Genomic DNA, 21,210 nt, shown 5'->3' with positions numbered 1-21,210 from the left:
ACATAAGATAGCACAAGCAGGTTAAGAGTCATAGATCTGGGTATATCATCAGATGATGTGATTGTGAATGGTGTCTAATCTTCTCTGGTTAGTGAGAGTGACCATGAAGTGATCACCAGGGTTGCAGCCAGTCACATGAGAACTTCCATAAAGAAGGGATATATGTGTGTGTGTGTGTGTGTGTGTGTGTGTGTGTGTGTGTGTGTGTGTGTGTGTGTGTGTGTGTGTGTGTGTGTGTGTGTGTGTGTGTGTGTGTGTGTGTGTGTGTAGAACTACAAGGCTAATGATTATGGAAAGCTTAGGAGACAACTGGGGGATACAGCATGGAAAGAGGAGTTGAGCAGGAAGAATATAGATGCTATTTAGGCATCGATCAAGAGCTATTTAACAACAGCAATGTCTGGGCATATCCCAAAGGTGAAAAGATTAAATAAGGTAGGGGTAAAATGGATGAATGAAGAGATTAACCATGCTACCGGCCAAGACGTATATATACGTCCAGGTTACCATGGATGTGAAGTGCATATTAATATTGTAATACCATTGATATTACATTGAAATATATGATGGATACGAAGCGTATGAGGATGCGTATTTGATCCATATGGGTGGCAAGGTGGTTAAGCATGAAATCTGAAGAAGACACTGTGGAGGCAACAGAAGATGAATGTTGGTAATGATCAGTTGCATGAAGAGTCCAAAAGAGGCCAGGAAGTTAATTTGACTGGTAAAGGCAGCAAAAGTGCAATACAAGAAGTCAATCAAGCTAAATCTTAGCAGTTCTTTTGATATGTGGCAAGTAGAAAGGAAAATGACTATGGGAGGATGATACTAGTTGATGACAATAGTGGATTTGTAACCAATGCAAAGGATATAGTTGAAGTATTCAACAATCAGTTGTTCAGTCTATCATCCTTGATGGCTACATCAAGGATGAAATACACCAGAGTGTAGAGAGTATGGCAGAGGAGGGACTGATAGTGAATGAGTAGAAAATGTATGAAGAATTAAGCAAACTTGACATTAATAAGGCAAGAGGATTTCACAGTATATCACCATGTGTCTTGAGGGAATGCTGTATGGAATTAATGGTACCTTTGGCACAACTACATAGCATGAGTCTTGCAACAGGATGAGTCCCAAAGGAATGGAACGTGGGAAAAATTATTCCAATTCACAAAGGAGTGAATAAGACTAAGGTCAAATTATAGGTCAATCTGTGTGTGTCTGGGATTGTTGTTAACTAGAGAAGTATGTCAGGAACAGGATTCAGAAGGATTCAAATTATCATATATTATTCTTGAATTCATTCACACTGCTTGCACATACCACATCCAATGGCAATCCATTCCAATCATGCACAACCATATGAGAGAAAAATTTAGCCCTCACCTCCTTCTCCTTAGTGGAATTCATTCTCAGTTTCCAAGGATGTCCTCTTGTCATTTCCTCACCTTCCATAAAATGAAAAATTCCATCGACTAAAATCCTGTACGACTCTTTCAGAAGTTTGTATGCCTCAATCAAATCACCTCCTCTTTCTCCTGTTTGCTAGTGTCTGCAGTCTACAAATACTCAATCTGTCTTCATAATCAGTATTCCACAATTCTAGAGAAGAGCTCTACTCCATCAAAGTTCAACAGATTGCCAAAGCAGTTCTACAGATCCACGGTCATATTTAGAAGCTCTTCAATGGACTCGACAACAACATCAGTCTTTGTACCACCCTCGTGCAATGGGATTACCATACATTCATTCTATTCCTGTGAAATCTTCCCTGTTCCAAGACTCAAATTATATAACCTAATCAAAGGAATAGCCAGTTCAGCTAAATACACTTTTGGCACCCGTGCTGATACCCCATCAATCCCTATTGATGAATTCTTATTCAGGTTGTGCAATAGTTCTAATGCCTCCTCTTCACACACCTCAGTTTCTTCAGAAGAGGTAGCAGTGAACTCAATGTCGCATACAAAATGGGCACTCATTAGTTGAACAACCTCTTCTGCATCTGTTATCCTCACACCATCTGCATTCAGAACAGTTATTCTTTCAGACTCATTCTTTCTTTTACTTCCAGCATATCCATAGAATTTTCATGGGTTGTCTTTAGCTTACAAAGCCAGTTTCTTTACATACTCAAACTTAGCTTTCCGTACAACACTTGTGACTATTCTAGCCTGCTGCTTATGATTTTCATAACGGACATGATTCTTATGTACACAGTATTCCTTCCACATCATCCATTTCTTACAAATCTCTTGCTTAATAACATTACACATCCATTTGACTCCTACCCTATTTATTCTTTGAACTCTAGGGGCACATTCTAATATTGCATCATTTAAGTATATTTTAAATGCTTCCCACACACACTGTCGACATTCTTCCCATCCAGCAACCAATACCGTTCCACTGAACTCAGTATACACCTCAGTTGGTCATAATTTCCTGCTTTGTAGGTTAGCTTTTAACCTTTTCTGCCAATATATATGACATTAGAAACAGAAGTCAATTTGCTATATACAAAAACAAAATTCTATCAACATGTTCTTTATTAATTTCTTGTGTACTATAATAATAATAAAAAGCTATCAAAAAAAACTTAAAAATAGAAGAAAGGAATCAAAAATAATAAAGATGACAAGAAAACTGAAGATAAAAATAGAAATTAGAGGAAAACTGTTGATAGGAGATGAACAATAATGTAAACTTGATAGTATTTACATTATTAAGTATCTCCTATCAACAATTCATCTCCTATGAAAAATAATGTAAACTTAATAGTGTGCAGCCTGGTTGGCGTATCCACTCTCCAGCCAAGAGGCTGCTGGTCGAATCCCACCATGGACATGGATGTTTGTGAATGTCACATTAATTTTGTGTGTAAAGGGCATCTGCGACCCTACCACTTATTCTAAAAGAAGACTTCACTCCCAAAACTTGGTAAGGTACATGAGTGACTATACGCTATGGAAATCAAATGTGGAAAAAAAAAAAAAAAAAAAAAAAACTTTTTTTTCCTCAATAGTAATGCTGTCATAGTAGGCTGAATAGTCCTTGAGGATACATGTTAGGAAATTGATGATGATATAAAAAATAAAAATAAAAAAACTTTGTGATCTCTATTCATAAATATCAAACCTGTGTTCTAATTCTGCACTGGTTTTAACACTTCATATGTCATAAAGGAAGGTATAAAATAAGGGAAACTTACGGTATTTTTACAGGAATATCTGGTCCCAACAATTTTGATCCTTCCCAGAAACAATCCAGAGGAGTAATAATGGCACAAGGAAACAGATTTTCTAATGCCTGGAAAATGAAATTATATATATGATAAAGAAGAAAATAACATTTTATATAAAACAACAATATTTTATGTCTTTCTTACTTACTTTATCTATATAGTGATGATCAAACGCAGGAAAACTTGGTGAATAACACAGGTCTTTTAAGCTCCATGGACTGAAACAAAGCAAAATATTAACATATGACTTAATTACCATTATAATACAGTCAACATTTTACTACATTAAACTAACAGAGACCAACGAATACTTAGTTTATACTGCTGTGGGAACTTGGTTAAGTGTTTGGTAGATTGGTTTAGTGAGTTTAGCATCAAATGTTTGCAGCAGAGTTGGCTACATTTAAGTTACATACAAATCACCTGAAGATAACAGAATCTCCATACACGATGATGCACAAATGTACTTATGCAAATAATAGTATAAACTTCTACTTACTGCAGGTAGCAATAAGATAATTAATAAATGTTAGGAATCAATTTAACATTATTGCATACAATATGATCATTTAAATATGGTTAACTTATTTATATTAAAAATAGTAATATAAGTTTCTGAAATAAAATAATTTTCTGTTAAAAAATAAAAATAAAAAAACTAGTTAAATGAATAACAAACATTAAGAGAATTAACATATCAAAATTACGCATAGTCAAATTAACACATTTCTCATCAGCATACCTGATGAGAAACAATATTCTGCTGTCTGACACCATCTCACCCCCCCCCCCAAACAAAAAAATACCATATAGTTCTGAAATATTTTCAGTCTATGAAGGACTTCTTTGTATGGCAATAAATGTCAAGAAGAAATCAAATAGAAGATTTATATAACTATGACTCATACCTAACTAAAGAAACTGTATTTACTGCTACAAAACAAACTTCCACAGTTTATATGGATAATAACAATGCCCTTTGGTTAGAAATATGGATTCAAATCCCATATAGGTTGTAAAGGATCATTATTAGAGCTTTCCAACTGAGAAAAAAAAAAAAAAAAAACAGTTATGTCTCAAAATTTTGGATTGTTCATCCGTCATACATAAAGTTAACAGGCATAGACAAAACAGAATTAACCATCTTATCATAGCATTCAATAGATTCAATAAAGTTACTTGACTATAGGTCTAATGTTGATTGGGAGGGGGGGAGAGTAAGATTACAAAACCAAAGGAAGTTTTGCTATTATCACCTCTAAAGAAGTCACAATACTCCCTATGACAGGTTCTTATCAAATTTGAAGCTTATCAACCCATACCTTACAATGATTTATTGTTTTGTACTAACCAAATTCTCATATGGCATTCCACTTGTTGACAACTTTCTAAGCAAAGAACCTATTACTCACTTGCTCATATCATTCTTACACAACTTCCAGACACTATTAAGTTTATTGACATTCACAACTCAAACCTGAACAAAAGCAATTGCCTAAAACGTTTTCAATTTTGGGAAGTTATATTAACTAATACTCACCACTCATGTGTTCCTTAATTGCAATTAAATTCTGCATATATTTAAAAATAATTAACTAAATTAATTTATTGTAATTTATTTTGAATATCTATTAATGCAGATAGAGCTATTCTCCTGCAGCCTATAGTGCACATATCACATGCTTTCATGGATCACTGATTGAGCAATTGTATGCTCAATCAATTAAATTGTTATTCTTTTTAAAGCTTTCCTATAACTGTATTGACAATGGCTCTTAGCCGAAAATTTTACAAATAAAAATATTAAACATAAGTGAATCTGGTATTAATATTTTATGATGAATTCCAGACACCGTTTCTTATTCTCTCTCTCTCTTTTTCTCAATCCCTCTACTCTGTTTAAAATCTCTTCTGCATTAATCCAGTACAAACTTCCCATCAAATTGTATGCTCAATCATATTATCCCTATCCATCTCCTATCCACCAGTCTCTACAGATGACACTTTCTCAAGCTATCATTATATCCAACAATCCAGATCAATTTTGCATTATTTGAGAAAAACTGCATAATCCCATTTACTTTTCTCCAAATATCATTAATGCAAATTAAATAATAATACTCAGATAATATCCCTGCAGCACAAACTAGTGACTGTCTCTTTTAAGCCACTGCTCCACCTTACAAACATACATATCAGACAGCCAATCCCCTTCCCTACTCACTAGTCTATTACTCATCTGCTCTAATTTAAATACCAACTTGTCATGCAGAAATATGTTAAAAGACTTGGTAAAATCTATATACACCACTGTACAGGCATCTCCTAATACATCTGCTACATTGATGTAACATGTAGGTAAATTGCCAAAACATTGTTATAAACCCATGTGTTAACACCTTCATATAAAATTTTGCTATTATGGATTCCAGTTATCAATCCAGTCTTTGGAATTGATTGATAATAGATATTATTATTACGGGTATCTCCATGGAGTCAGTAGACTCATCGCGGGAGACCCAAGCTAGCAAAACAATATCTGTCATATCTCTTCTTGAATTCATTTACAGATGAAGAGCTCACAACAAAGTCAGGCAATGAATTCCACTCATTCACCACCCTCCAGGCAAAAAACCTTGTTCTGACACCTTTGTTAACCACACTCTTCTTTAATTTCCAGAGATGACCTCTTGTTCTTCCATCACTATCACACAGCTGAAACATTTCCCCTGCATCAATCCTATAAAAACCTTTTAGTAATTTGAATGTTTCTATCATATCCCCTCTTCTTCGCCTATCAACCAATCTCTGCAATCCACAAGCTCTCAATCTATCAATGTAGGGAGCATTTTTTATATCACTCACCAACTTGGTCACTCTTCTCTGAACCCTCTCCACAGCCTCCTCATCTCCAAGGAATCCAGGTGACCAGACCTGAGCACAGTAATCCAAATGTGGAAGTATCAATGCTTTATAAAGGGGAATAATAACCTCTTTATCTCTGGATGTCAGTGTGTTCCTCAACAACCAAGTAATCCTATGTGCAATCTTGGACACCTTAGCAATGTGTCCTCTGAACTTCATCTCCTTATCTACCAATACCCCTAAGTCCCTAGCCTCATCAATCTCTTGGAGTACCTTTCCATCGATGTAGTACACAGCTGGTAATCTTTTAATCCCAAAATGCAAGACTTTACACTTTTCCACATTGAACTGACATCCATTTTCTTTTGCCCATTTTACCAGCTTATTTAAATCCTCCTGCAAACTTTCAACATCAGCTTGATTTTTTATTGCACTACACAACTTTGCATCATCAGCAAACAACTGAATATCTCCCTTTAAGCCGTTTCCTATATCATTTATATACAAATTAAACAACATTGGCCCAAGCACAGAGCCCTGAGGCACACCACTGGTCACCTGCCTCATTCTGGACTCGGCTCCTCCATACACCACCTTATGGTATCTCTCCCTGAGCCATTCTCCTATCCATATCACCAATTTAATATCCATTCCCATCTGCTCCAATTTGCGTAACAGTGTTCTATGGGGTATCCTGTCAAAAGCCTTAGCAAAATCCAGAAGTACCACTGTGTAGCCAGTTCCTTTGTCCAACTCTGATGTTATTCTATTATGGATAGTTAATAGATTGCTAAGGCAGGATCTACCTTTAACAAAACCATGTTGGCCTCTATAGAGTATCATATCCTGATCCACCCATTCTTGAATTTTGTCTTTAACCAACTTTTCCAATACTTTCACCACTACTCCTGAGATGGTGATTGGTCTGTAATTCAATACTGCAGTTTTAGAGCCACCCTTATGCAAAGGAACCACTTTGCCTAACTTCCACTCCCTAGGGACCATACCCGAGTTCAAACTTAAATTAAATATCCAGGTAAGAGGGGTTGACAATTCATTTGCACATTCACGCAACACCCGAGCTGATATTCCATCTAAGCCTACCGCAGTGTTTGCATTTAAGTTTCGCAATATATTTAATACCTCTGATTCTTTAGCTTCAATTCTCACATTAGGTATTGCTATAGGTATAGAGATATCCTCACTTGGGTGATAGACTTTTGAGAAGTGATCACTCAGTAACTCGACTATTACATCTGATTTTGTCACCTCAATACCATCAGCACCCACTAAGGTTATCCTTCCGAAGTCATTCTTCCTCTTACTTGCCACATAGCGGAAGAACTCTTTGGGATTACCCTTGATCTCTTTGGCTAAGGTCTTCTCATAATCTGATTTAGCTTTTCTTACTATGCTGGTAACCTTCCTAGCTTGAGCCTTGTACTGCTCATGGGTGTCCTGATCGCCCTTCTCCTTGTAAATTCTCCATAACATTTTCTTTTTTTGTAGTTCAAGCTTGATACTACTGCTCATCCATCTAATGCCTGCCTTGTTTGACCTCCTGACCATGGGGACACAATCTGATATTGCTTTCCTCAGATACCTGCTGATTTTATCCCAAGCACTGCTAACATCTTTCCCTTGCAATATGTTCTGCCATGGGATGGCTGCAAGCTCACTCCGAAGCTTGTTATAATTGCCTAACCTGTAGTTTCGTACATACCCCTTCTTAATAGAAAAATCCACAGATTTTGCAACCTCCCAAGTCAATACCACATGATCGCTTTCACCAACTGGAGGTAACGAGGACACCTTACTTAAGCATATAACCTCTGAACCAATAACCAGGTCCAACACTCTCACACCACGTGTCCCTTCAGTTACGTGCTGTTTCAAGTAATTATCTCGTAGCAGATGTATGAACTCCATTTCCTTTTTGCTACGTGATATTTCCTCCTTCCAATTGATATCACCATAATTAAAATCCCCCATAATAATCACTAAGCCTTCACTCATTGCACTAAGTTGCTGATGCATGAATTCAATATCTCCCCCTGTACTCCCTGGCCTATAGCAGCATCCAACTGTATATTTGGTTGCGTTGGTCACTATTTCGCACCAGACTGCCTCAAATGAACTCTCATTCACATGTCTATCATCATGATATACTACTTTCTTTGGCTGCAACACATCAGCTATCATCAACAGTACTCCTCCTCCTGTTCTATCTTCTCTATCCTCCCTGAACACAGCCTGAAATGTATAATTTGAAGCATCAGTCTTTGGCATCTGCTTTGTAAAGCAGAATAATTTACTTTCTCCCTCTAAATCTTGGAACCTTTTCTGAATGGCACTTATCAGGCAATCATAACAATGGAACCATTAAATATCTATATCCTTTGCAATATTAAAAAACTATATAATACATCCTCAAGTCCTTCAACTTCAGTCTGCTAAGTTCCATTTTACTCTGTGTTTGTTGCAATTTATATTACAACCCTAAAGATATTCAAGTGACAGACAAAATATTGAAAACATTAAACTGTTTAATTAATTCCTTGTGCTGTATTCATTCCATGAAACATGTAATATGGAGAAATCTCCTTTTAAGTCTATAAGATGGAAAGAGGAAACTTGTATCATAAATAAATGTAGAATACTTGACCTCCTCCCCCCCACTCACACAATGGAAATTTTTACTTAGTTTTCTAGAATAAATTAAGTTTTAAAGTTATAACTAGTTTAAGTTGTCAGTGGTTTTTTTCTTGAATAATGAAGATATCTTATTTTTTCCTGCCTTTTATGAAAAAGGAGCAATGTCTCTGGATGATGTTACAATTAAGGTCAGACAAACTTGTCCTTTCCTGAGTGTTAGAGAGTGGGGATATGCTAATTATTTTTAATTAGCAAATTCTTTTTCATTTCCTAATCTTTTAAAGATTTTCTTCATATAAATGCTTATTTGATCTTAAGTTTAAAATACATATCAAAGAATAAAATTTATTCCTTAGAAATATATGTATGTTTCTCTTCTAACATACTTTTCCTAGAACAAGCTATGGAAAAGTATGTTAGAAAAAAAATTGTGGAAGGAAAGCTTGATAAAGAACAAGATGGATTCAGGCCAAATAGAGGTTGTCAGAACTAGATTTTCACTTGAAGACAAATAGTTAAGAAATCATGGGAGTATAACTAGGATCTGTATTTAAGCTTCATAGATCTAGAAAAGGCATATGACAAGGTGGAAAGAGGGAAAACTGTTCAAAATGCTACAGTTAAATGGGACATTATATCAAGCAATATGCAGCCTATATTTGAGTTGTAAGTCAGTAGTTAGATTGAAGAAAATACAGGAAGATTGTTTGATGTTAAATCAGATGTTAGACAAAGATACACATTGGTGAAAGTTTTCCCACTTGGTTATACTATAAATGAAAGATGCCAAGAAATTATATTCTTGGTTTAATCCTTTATCCAAGTGTAAGCAAACAAAGTTTGCACGTGAAGTAACTTCACAACTCATATATAGAGGCTAATGACTTCACATCACTTACCTTAGTATATATACCATAATGCTAAGCACATATCCTTACAGACATGTGTGATGCAATGCATTTTGGGAAGGGGTCATTACCCAGACTGATTTTGACCTTTATTGAGGCCTCATCACCAAGAATATAATTTCTCGACATTTTTAATTTATAGTATAATCAAATGGAAAAACTTTCACCATCTGTCTCTAATCCAGAGTATTTTAGTAATAAGGTGTGACACCTTTGGCTATTTGTATATGGAAATATGACTTCTACATTACTTCAACCTTGGTATCACTTCTGGGTCTGGCTCCCACTCATCAGTGGGAGCCAAACCCAGGAGCAAGTGATCCCTTTCCATAAGGATATGTGCTTTGCATTATGGGATACTAAGGCAAGTTATGTGAAGTCATTAGTCTCTACATACGAGTTGCCCAGTCATGAAGCTACTTCATGTGCAAACTTTGTTTGCTTACACTTGGATAAAGGATTAAACCAAGAATATAAAATTTCTTGTCATCTTTAATTTAAAAATACACATCATCCCCACTGTTATTCATCATCTACATGGATCATGTTATGAAGGAAAGTGGTACTAAACGTGATATCAAAATTGGAGATATTAATCTTAGCTCTTTACTTTCTACAAATGATATTATGCTCTCTAATAAACCACAGAAGAGTCTGCAGAATTCCCTGACTAAATTGAATAACTGCTGTAATAAATTTGGTAGAAAATCAGCAATAAAAAGACAAATATAATGAAAATAAGAAGAAATGTTAAAAACATTAACTGTATCCTGAATGGAGAACCTATAGAATAAGTAAAATATTTCAGCTATTTAGGCATAAATTTTAGTGAAGATGACAAATTAAATAATGAAAGAAACAAGAAAATTAGCTTCCTACCATACCAAACTGGTATGGTAGGAAGTTAACTGAATAAATTTGCCAATTTATTTGTCAAGTGAATAAATTTCCCACTTGGTTATATTATGTTTATTAGTATAACCAATATAACAAAAATTAGTATAGATGTCAAGATAGTTAAACTAGATGTATACAGGACAGTGTTCAAACCAATTTTAACTTATGGATCTGAGAGCTGGGTTAGAAATAAAACACTCACTCAAAGAGTGGAGACCATAGATATGAGAGTTCTGAGAAAGATTAGCAGAATGAATAAATAGCATCATCAGCATATCATATTAAAAATGAGGATCTTAGGAAAGAACTTGACATTGTTAGCATAGCTAATCTCAGGTCATATGGTCATTTAAACAGAATGGAAGAGAAAATATTAGCAAAACAAGTGTTCTTTGCCAGGATGGCAGAAAAAAAATTCAGAGGTAGATCTTGGCAGATTAATACAATAAAAAGTGCCTTAGAAGACAGAAATATAGCATCTGATAACAGTTTTGACAGATAACAGATTAATTTGGAGCAAAATTGTCAACTGAAAGTTAGTAATGATGTAACTTTTACATGTAGTACTATCATAATATCCTGTACATCCCCACACCCCTGAGGATACACATCAGAAATTTGATGAGATAAAAGGTTTAAAGAAAGGTTAGACTATCATTATTCTCTTTTTCCACGGTAAAGTGTATAATATGTATAGGCCATAATGCCTAACTGAGAATGTATAATCAATATATCTTAGCCAGAAATACTGGATTCATTAAACAGAATGAATGCAGCACAAGTAATTTCTCACTTGTGCTGCTTTCATTCCATTAAATCTTCAATCAGCATCTAAGCCTAGAGATTTCTCCATGATGTGAATACTGTTCATAGTATACATAAAGAAAGGCTTAGGATGTTCAAGAGGATGTAGTCTAGCTTTAGAAGTGTAAAGGTAATTAATATTGGATGTAGCTAATATTCTAACTAAATCCAAACCTCCCAAGAATAACATTCCACTAAAAGAAATATCACACTTAGAAAGTTATATAAGAATAAACAAATTATTATAACTAAAGCCGATAGGGAAATGCTACTGTCATTATGAGCTGAGCAAGTACAACAGAAAAATAAATCAGCTCCTTAGACTCCTCTACTTATCAGATCATAGACTGGGATCCTATAAAATCTCAAAAGAAAAAAAGTGCACAAATTACTTTTTTAAAAAGTTACATCCTAACCTAAAGAAAGTACTAAAAAACATAAACCTTATCATATCAAACCACCCCAGATATATGGGGTCTCTAAAATTCACAAAATCCCCCTGCCACACACACACACACATACACACACATTTGTCCAATAGTAGATAGCATAGACAGCCCCACCTACAGTCTGGCTAAACATTTATCCAAATTACTTTCCTCCCTTACAAGCAACTCTCCCTCATCTAGTAAAAACTCTTTGCACTTTAAAACATTAACAGAAAATGTAACTCAATGGTTCTGACATCATAGTTTCGATATCACCTCACTTTTCACTCACCTATCTTTGACAGAGAGAGACACTTAACCCTATTAAACTACATTTCCTCCCTGACATAATTGAATTACTCAGATTCACCATTTTCCCTTTAGAGCATGAGGATCAAATCACATTTTAGAAATATTTGTTTGAGCTATCTTGTTATATAAAAATAAAGGAATAGGTGGAGCTCTAACTAGCTATAAACTCTCTCTCTCTCTCTCAGTATTGATAGTAAGAAAGTGAGAGAAGCAGAAGAAATAGTTCAGTTACTAAGCAATCACTTTGCAAGGGTGTATCATTCAGGTGGTGACTTTGTAATTACTGATGTGAGAATTGAAGTAGATGAACTGGAGGTACTCAGTATATTGAAAAATATCCATGTGAATACAGCAGTGTGCTACAGTAGCAACTCTACTTCTGATCTGGGAAAGTGACCATGCAGTCTTGTCCTAGGAAGTTGGTCAACATGTGGAAATTTCAGTCAAGAAAGGGTTTGTGTGGAGCTACAAAACTGGTGATTATGACAAACTTAGGAGGCAACGTAGAGCAGTGCCATGAGAAACTGCATGAAAATGTCATTAGTGTATGGGAAGCGGAAGTGTATAGTCAAGGATTGTTTGAGCAAGGCAATATCAGTGTGTGCACCCAGAGTCAGGAAGATAAACAGAGTAGGGATTAAATGGATGATTAGCAATATAAAACAGGAATTACAAAAAAAGAAAGCATTCTGAAAGGGATATAAACACAAGGCGATCAGCATGCCCTTAAGCAGTATAAAGCATAAGCAAGAAGGGTAACTGGTATGGTAAGGTTGGCTAAATTAGATTGAGAGAAATTTAGCTAAGCAGGCCAAAGTAACTCCAAAAGAGTTTTTTTCGCTACGTAGCAAGTAAGAGAAAGAATGATTATGAAAAGATAACTTTGCTCAGTGCTGATGGTAGGATAGTGACAGAATCAGAAAGAAATAGTTTGGTTACTAAGTGATCACTTTGCAAGGATATATCATCCAGGTGGTAACTTTGCAGTTACTGAGGTTATAGAGACTGATGTGAGCATTGAGATAGATGAATTTGAGGTACTCAGTATATTGAAAAATATCAATGTGATTACAGTAGGTAGTTGGCCTGGACAGTATGTCAGCTCATGTGCTACAAGAATGTGCAAGTGAACTGGCAGTGCCTCTGACAAAGTCGTTTAATCTAAGTCTCAGCTCTGGCAAGGTTCCAAGAGAGTGAAAAAGAGGGTAAGATAGTTCCATTGCATAAAGGTGGTTCCAAGACAGAAGTAGTAAATTACCAATTAGTATATCTGGAGTGATGGTCAAAGTATTGGAAAAGTTGGTTAAAAGTAAAATTCGGGAATGGGTGAATAGGAATATGATACTTTATAGGGGAAAGCATGGTTTTGTAAAAGGTATGTCCTGCCTTAGTCATTTCTTTACATTTTATAATAAATTGACAGCAGAAATGGATAAAGGAAATGGCTCCACCATGATACTGCTGGACTTTGTAAAGGCATCTGACAGAACGGTGCATGGAAAACTATTACATAAGCTGGAGCAAATGGGAATGGATATGAGCTGGTGGCATGGATAGGGTGGCTGATAGAAGGACATCAGAGGGTGGTGTGGAATGAAATCAAGGCAAATGAGGGCAACTAATGGAGTGTCCCAGGCTCTGTACTAGGACCACTACTCTTTAATTTGTACATTAATGATATAGCAGAAGATATGGAGGAGGATATTCAGTTGTTTGTCAATGATGCACACCTAGAGAGAGCAACAGTTGATAAAGGTGATGTAGATATCTTAAAGGATGATTTAATAAATTTGCAGTGTCAGTTGTAAAACCTAAGGCAATGCACTTTGAGATGAAAAGATTACACACTTCATATCATATTGATGGTATTAGTTTACAAGAAATTGATGATGTTAAGGATCTGGAAGTGATGGTGGATAGAGATTTGAAATTCAGAGGATATACTGCAAGAGTTTGCAAAATAGCTCAGAGGGTTACTTTGATGCTGAAGAACACACGGACAAGTAAAGATAGGGAGGTTATTATCCCTCTTTATAAGGCTATGATTTGGTCACATGTTAACAACTGTGCACAGATTTGGTCACCTGCATTTCTTGGGGATCGGGGGGAGGATTCAGAGATAAGTGATCAAGCTGGTGAAAGGTCTATGGAATGTTTCCTATGAGGATAGATTGAGGGTGTGTGGATTGTAAAATTTAACTGACAAGGAGAGGAGAGCGAATATGATAGAAAAATTTATAAGTTACTAAAGGGATTCTATAAGATTGACACAAAAGAAATTTTAAAATACATGGAGTTAGAGAGAAAACAAGGGGTCACACTTGGAAGTTGTCTAAGAGTGTGGTTAATAAGGGTTTGCATACTAGGTTATTTACTTGGAGAGTGGTAAATGAGTGGAATGGATTCCCAGAGGTGGTTGTGAGCACCCCAACAGTGAACAGATTTAAGATGTATGATAGATATTATGCTAATGAGTAGAGTAGGTCTCCCACGATGAGTCTGACTCCATAGAGCATCCATATAAATAAAAAGAATATTTTGCAGCATTCTATGCTAAAGTACCATTAATGCTACTGCTAATTCTAGCTAAAGAATACTCAAATATACAAATTTCTTTTTATGTGTGTGTGTGTATGCCACATACTTACATATCAAATACTTCCACAGAAACTTGGACAGCGGCACGTACGGTATGCATATGAACAAATAGGGCATCAGGATGTAATACATTGGCTCCTTGTTCCCTTGGAGTTTGTATGAGAATCTGGTTGGTGCTTCCTGAACCTTCTCCAAGAGTCGTTCTGATATACCTGAGTTCTTTCTCTAGTCTTCCTCCTTCTGAAGATTAGAAATAAATAACAAGTTATCTTTGTATATCTGTAGAAATACTTCAAAATGAAAATTATAGGTACAAAAAATTAAAAAAGGTTAAAAACACAGTTATTAGTATTCAACATAGTATTCAACACAAAATACGAGGCTAATCTTCTTGAATGGCAGTCAGTCTCAAGTAGAGTAATGTGGGCAAATATGAGAATGGGGAACTGGACAATGAGACTTATTTGTGCCTATGGTCCCACAGAAGGTTCTACTAAGGTAGAAGTGGAGGAATTTTTTGAGGCTTTAGAAAAAGCAGCTGACACAATGAAAAAGGAAAAGTTGGTCCTTGTTGGGGATCTGAATAGCAGAGTAGGAAATGATTGTGAGACATACAAAAATATTTTGGGAAAATTTGGAGAAAAGAGCAAAGCTAATAATAATGGCAAATATCTGTTGGATTTCTGCTCAGGACATGGACTGGTTATTACTAACACCATGTTCCAACATAAAAATGTGCACAAATTCACATGGAGAGAAGAGGCTAGGAATAAGAAAAGTCTCATTGACTATGTTATTGTTGATAGTGATGTTTTCTCCCTGGTGCAGGACACCAGAGTGTACAGAGGATTTGAAATTGGAAGTGATCACTATTTAGTCTTGAGCAGGATAAAATTGAATTTCATGTTGAAAAGAATAACATGTAAGAAAGTTTTAAAGCGAATAAAAGTTGAGCAGCTCTCAGATGTGAACTGTAGACAAAAATACAGAAATATTATTGAAAAGAAAATGAAAGAGTTTGAGAACCAAACCTTGGAGATTCAGTGGCAAACTCTGAAGGAAACATTGATTGATTCTGCCAGAGAGGCATGTGGTGAGGTTGTGTGCAAGGATAAAAAAATCAGAACTCCCTGGTGGACACAGGAAGTTAAAGAGGCAGTGAAGGAAAAGAAGAAAGCATATCAAAAGTTCCTGTCAAATAAGTCAGCTTGTGCTCTTAGAGAATATAGAGACAAATGCAAGAATGCTAAACACTGTGTAAAACTAGCTAAGCAAAAGTCATGGGAGGACTTTGGCAAGAATATAGAAAATAAATATCAAGAAGGTAGCAAAATATTCTGGAGGTTGTTGAAGAAGCTTAGGAATGGAGGAAAGAGTGCTGTAAAAGGAATTAGAGATGATAAAGGTGAAATGAAAACAGGAGAAAAAGATATCCTTGAAGTATGGAGTAATTACTTTGAAAAACTGCTAAATGAAACAAGCAGTGATGACAGCACAGTGATAAAAAACACTGACCAGGCATGCAGTCAGGAATACATATCCATACTTGAAGTAGAAAAAGCCATCAAAGGCTTGAAATGTGGAAAGGCAGCAGGAGTAGATGATATTCGACCAGAAATGCTGAAGTATGGTGGTATAAGAGTCTTACAGTGGCTGCACTGCATAGTTCAGAAAGCCTGGACAGAGGGACGAATTCCCGATGATTGGAGTAGAGCTCTCATAGTACCCATATATAAAAAGGGAAATAAAACCGAATGTGAGAATTACAGAGGTATTTCCCTACTGAGTGTTCCAGGCAAGATCTATGCAAGTATACTTGAGAAACGGTTGAGAAGAATTGTGGAAGAAAAGCTTGGTGAAGAACAAGCTGGATTCAGGCCAAATAGAGGCTGTCAGGATCAGATCTTCACTTTACGACAAATAGTCGAGAAAGCATGGGAATATAACAAAGATCTGTATTTAAGTTTTGTCGATTTGGAAAAGGCATATGACAAGGTGCCAAGAGAGAAGCTATTCAATACGCTGCAGTTATATGGTGTCAATGGGGCATTATATCAAGCAATACTTAGTCTTTATTTGAGCTGTGAGTCAGCAGTTAGAATTGAAGGAAGTACAGGAAGATGGTTTAATGTTAAATCTGGTGTGAGACAAGGATGTACATTATCCCCTCTGTTATTCATTATCTATATGGATCACATTATGAAGGAATGTGGTATTAAACCTGATATCAAAATTGGAGATGTTAATGTCAGCTCTTTGCTTTATGCGGATGATGTTATACTTCTAAATAAATCCGCTACAAGTCTGCAAGATTCTCTGACTAAATTGAATAGCTGTTGTAATAGATATGGTATGAAGGTCAGCAATAAAAAGACAAAGACAATGAAAATAGGCAGAATCATTGAAAATGTCAACTGTGTTGTGAATGGAGAACCTGTGGAACAAGTAAAACATTTCAGCTACTTAGGCACAATCTTTACTGAAGATGGTAAACTAAATATAGAAATAGACAACAGAATCAGCAAAGCTGGTATCGTGGGAAGTCAATTGAATAAATTCATATGGAATAAGAAAGAAATTAGTCGGAACACTAAATTAGCTGTATACAAGACAGTGTTCAAACCAATTTTAACTTATGGATCTGAGAGCTGGGTCAGAAGTAAAACACTTGACCAAAGACTAGAGACCTCAGATATGAGAGTCCTGAGAAAGATTAGAGGCGTGAACAGATGGCATCAATGGCAATATCATATTAAAAATGAGGATATTAGGAAAGAACTTGACATTGTCAGCATCCAGGAATGCGTTAGCAGAGCTAATCTCAGATGGTATGGTCACTTAAATAGAATGGGAGAGGAAAGATTAGCAAAACAAGTGTTCTCTGCCAGGTTGGCAGGAAAACGACCCAGAGGAAGACCAAGATATAGGTGGATTGATACGGTACAAAGTGCCTTAGACGATAGAAATATAAGATCTGATAATGTTGGAGTCTTGACAAGTAACAGACTGATTTGGAGGAAAATTGTAGATAGGAAGTTAGTAATGATGTAATTTTTTCATGTAGTACTGTCATATCCTGTACACCCCTTGAGGGTACATGGCAGGAATTTGATGATGATGATGATGATGAAAAACACAGTTATAACATGCTGAGTAACAATTTTTTTTTTTAATGTGAATCCTTTCCATGAAAGGTTTCAAAGCTATAGCATTAGTATTAATGCTGTGAATACTAAGCAGGCTGGATATATGGAAATTGTACTCTAGAGAAAAAATATGGAATTTTTTCAATCCACTTTCATGCCACCAATAAGAATAGTGGCAAGGTTTCAAACAAGGCAATGAAATTCATTTAACCTAAAGCCATTCACAAACATTCCATGACAATTACATGAATAGGTAACTTCCTCAGTTCTTTGAAATGATCCTGATTTACATGGATAAGTTTTGCATGCTTAAAACAGAGGAGAGAGAGCGTGAAGTATGCGTAATGAATGAGAGTGAATATGGAGTAAATAGGAGGCGAGTCACCAAAGACAAAGAGAAGAAAATACAAGACATGACTTGTATTAAATAAGGCTCATCAAAAATATTTATTATTATTATTATTATTACGTGACACCTCCAAGGAGTCCAAAGACTCATCGAGGGAGGGCACCCACTCCACAACTCTCCGTCTCCAACTCAATCCACCAACTACAGTGAACTGCAACTATCATCATCATCTACACCAACCCCATCTACTGGCCACCACCACTAGTAATTTCACAGATGATCACAAACATCCATGTCCACAGCGGGATTCAAGCCCGTAGCCTTTTAGCTGGAGAGCAGATAACACTAACCAGGCCGGCAAAGAAACCTCGTGTACCTACCAGAGCTATGATGTCTAATCTTTAAATACATGTCACGACTATAAACAACAAATTACACAATAACCACAGTAATTAATTTTTAATGAAATGAAAGTACAGATATTTCGTACTGAAAATAACGGCACATCATCAGTGCACAGAAACAAGCAAATCAAAGAAACAGGAATGCAGAGTACATACTACAATCAGTTTACCAATTAAAAATGGCTGCCGCATGCTAGAAATTAATATACATCCAATTCTCAATTTACACAGATTGGTTCCAGAAAAAAAAAAACATGTAAATGAAAACCATGTAAAAAAAGAATACAGTGCATACAAGAATACAAGGAAAAACGCCAGAAAATTTTCCGAAAATCTTTTCCTAATTAAAATTCTTTTTTTTTTTTAAATTTATGTTGTGTCATGTTTTCTATTTCTATACTACTTATGAATTAGCGATCATTGCAGATGCTCAGTCATAGGTCGTATGCGATGCGTAATGTGCATTCTCAAATCGTCTACTCAACTCCCCCCCCCCCCCAAGATCCAATCCTGAGTGCACTACTGTATATAAGGGATGAGTTTGTGGCTTTGATGAAATCAGCAGGGACACAAATCGTTAGTGTCAACGGGATGTAGTTGATTCAGGATAATTAACTACTAATAGAAACAGAAGGTGATGGAACATTTTCATAGAAGAAACAGAAAGCAGTAGTCCCAGAAGAGTTGTGTTTTCTCCACATGGATATCAAGGAGGCAGTGGTGTTTTTGGTGTAAGAATGAAATGAGCAGGAATATTAGGTATTTATTGGAATGATGATATAGGCTGGAAGGCAAATGAAAATGTGGATGCTATATGGAGAGAGAGGAGACAAATTCAAAATGTCTAGACAGACTGAACCGGAAAGTGATAAGCAGGTGAACGGATAATACAAGTAAAAAGAATTTGCTTGAGTTTCTAGAATCACTACTTAATAAACATGTGTGGAAGCAACATGATGACTATGAGTGTTGAATTTAGCAATAACATCTCATGATATTATTATTATATCAAGACAAACCCCATGGTGTCAAAGTCTCATCATGGGAGGTCCCTTTTTTTTATATGCAGACAGTTCATCACACCATACCTTAAACGCATTCACATTCTCTGCAGAGACCACACTCTCAGATAATTCACTCCAATCATTCACAACTCTTCATGCAAAAAAAAAAAAAAAAAAAAAAAAAAAAAAAAAAAAAAAAAAAACTGCTTCTCACTTACTCTCTTGCTCACACTCTCCTTACACAGCTCCCAGGGATGACCTCTTGTTCTCCTCCTAATTCCCATCATTTTATGAAAAACCCCTTCATCGTTAATTCTATAACAACATTCTACCAACTTGTACATCCCTATCATATTACCCCTTTTGTTCCTATCCACTAGACCCTGCAAATTGCATCTTCTCAACCTTTCATCTTACTCAGCATTCCAGTCTATTGACTCTGGAATGCTAGAACTACCTTAGTCAATCACCTATGGACATTTTCTAATATCTCTTCATCCTTCTGCAAACCAGGTGACCAAATCATTGCATAGTAGTTCATATGTGGCCGATTCAAAGCCTTATACAATGGAACCAGAATCTTCTTACTTCTACAAGTCAGTGTCCTCCATATCATTGCCAGAATTTGTTGTTGCCCTCACAATTTCGCCTCTGAATTTTAGATCCTTATCCACCATCACCCCAAGATCTCTTATTTCCTCCACCTCCAACAATATATCTCTACCAAGAGTAAATTCTACATCCCATCTTTGTTTCCCAAATTTTAAAACCTTACATTCTGCAACATTGAATCAGCATCCCCTATTCCCATGCCCATTCACTCAGTCTATTCAAGTCTCCATGTAAGGCCACATCTGCACTACTTCTCATAATTCTTTCCAACTTTCATCATCTGCAAACTGAATATCTACATTTAAATCTTCCACAATATCATTAACATACAGGTTAAAAAGCAATGGCCCTAAAACAGATCCCTGAGGCATGCCACTAGTGACTTTCCTCTTCCGGGATATTGCTACCCCTCCCACACACGCAACTTGCTGATATCTATCAGACAGTCAATCTCCAATCCAATGCCTAGTCTAATATTCCCCCCCATCCCCCTCTAGTTAGATTATCAATCTATCATGGAGTAACCTATCAAAAGTCTTTGCAAAAGTATACTACTATGTATCCATCTCGCTTGTCTAATGAAGCTGTCAGCTTATTATTAATAAGCTGACAGTAAGGGGTCTATAAATAGATTACTAAAACATGACCTCCCTTTAGCAAATTTGTGCTGTCCATCAAAGATAATATCACTGTTGTCAACCCAATTCTGGATCCTAGTTCTCACTAGCCTCTTCAACAGAGTAACCACAACATTTGACATACAGATTGGCCTATAATTTGATGCTTGCATTCAGTCAACTCCTTTATGAAGCAGTACAATCTTGCCTTCCTTCAACTACTTTGGAACTTGACCCAGTGTAAGACTCATGTTAAACAAATATGTCAAGACAGATGTCAACTTCATGGCACATTCCTTCAAAATCAGTGGCAATATATCAAGTCCCACAGTTTTATTAACATCAAGTTTACTCAATACAC

At 36.0% G+C, this 21,210-nt stretch overlaps 1 protein-coding gene across 3 annotated transcripts in view; it reads right to left on the bottom strand.

Moving 5' to 3' along the window:
- ptc (protein patched) overlaps positions 1-21,210 on the bottom strand; it is a 313,027-nt gene that overhangs the window by 244,020 nt on the left and 47,797 nt on the right. For all 3 annotated transcript variants that reach the window (XM_090414812.1, XM_090414810.1, XM_090414811.1), the window contains exons 3-5: positions 14,768-14,957; positions 3,399-3,468; positions 3,218-3,315 (exon numbers count right to left, since the gene is read on the bottom strand). In XM_090414812.1, coding sequence (XP_090270938.1) covers positions 3,218-3,315; positions 3,399-3,468; positions 14,768-14,957 — 358 coding nt within the window. The remainder of the gene's footprint in view (positions 1-3,217; positions 3,316-3,398; positions 3,469-14,767; positions 14,958-21,210) is intronic.

The sequence above is a fragment of the Typopeltis vanoorti genome, chromosome 25 (genome assembly GCF_054136105.1).
Source record: "Typopeltis vanoorti isolate ZY-2024b chromosome 25, IOZ_Tvanoo_1.0, whole genome shotgun sequence".
In the NCBI taxonomy this organism is placed as follows: Eukaryota; Metazoa; Arthropoda; class Arachnida; order Uropygi; family Thelyphonidae; genus Typopeltis; species Typopeltis vanoorti.
This window is presented reverse-complemented; position numbering and strand designations above follow the sequence as displayed.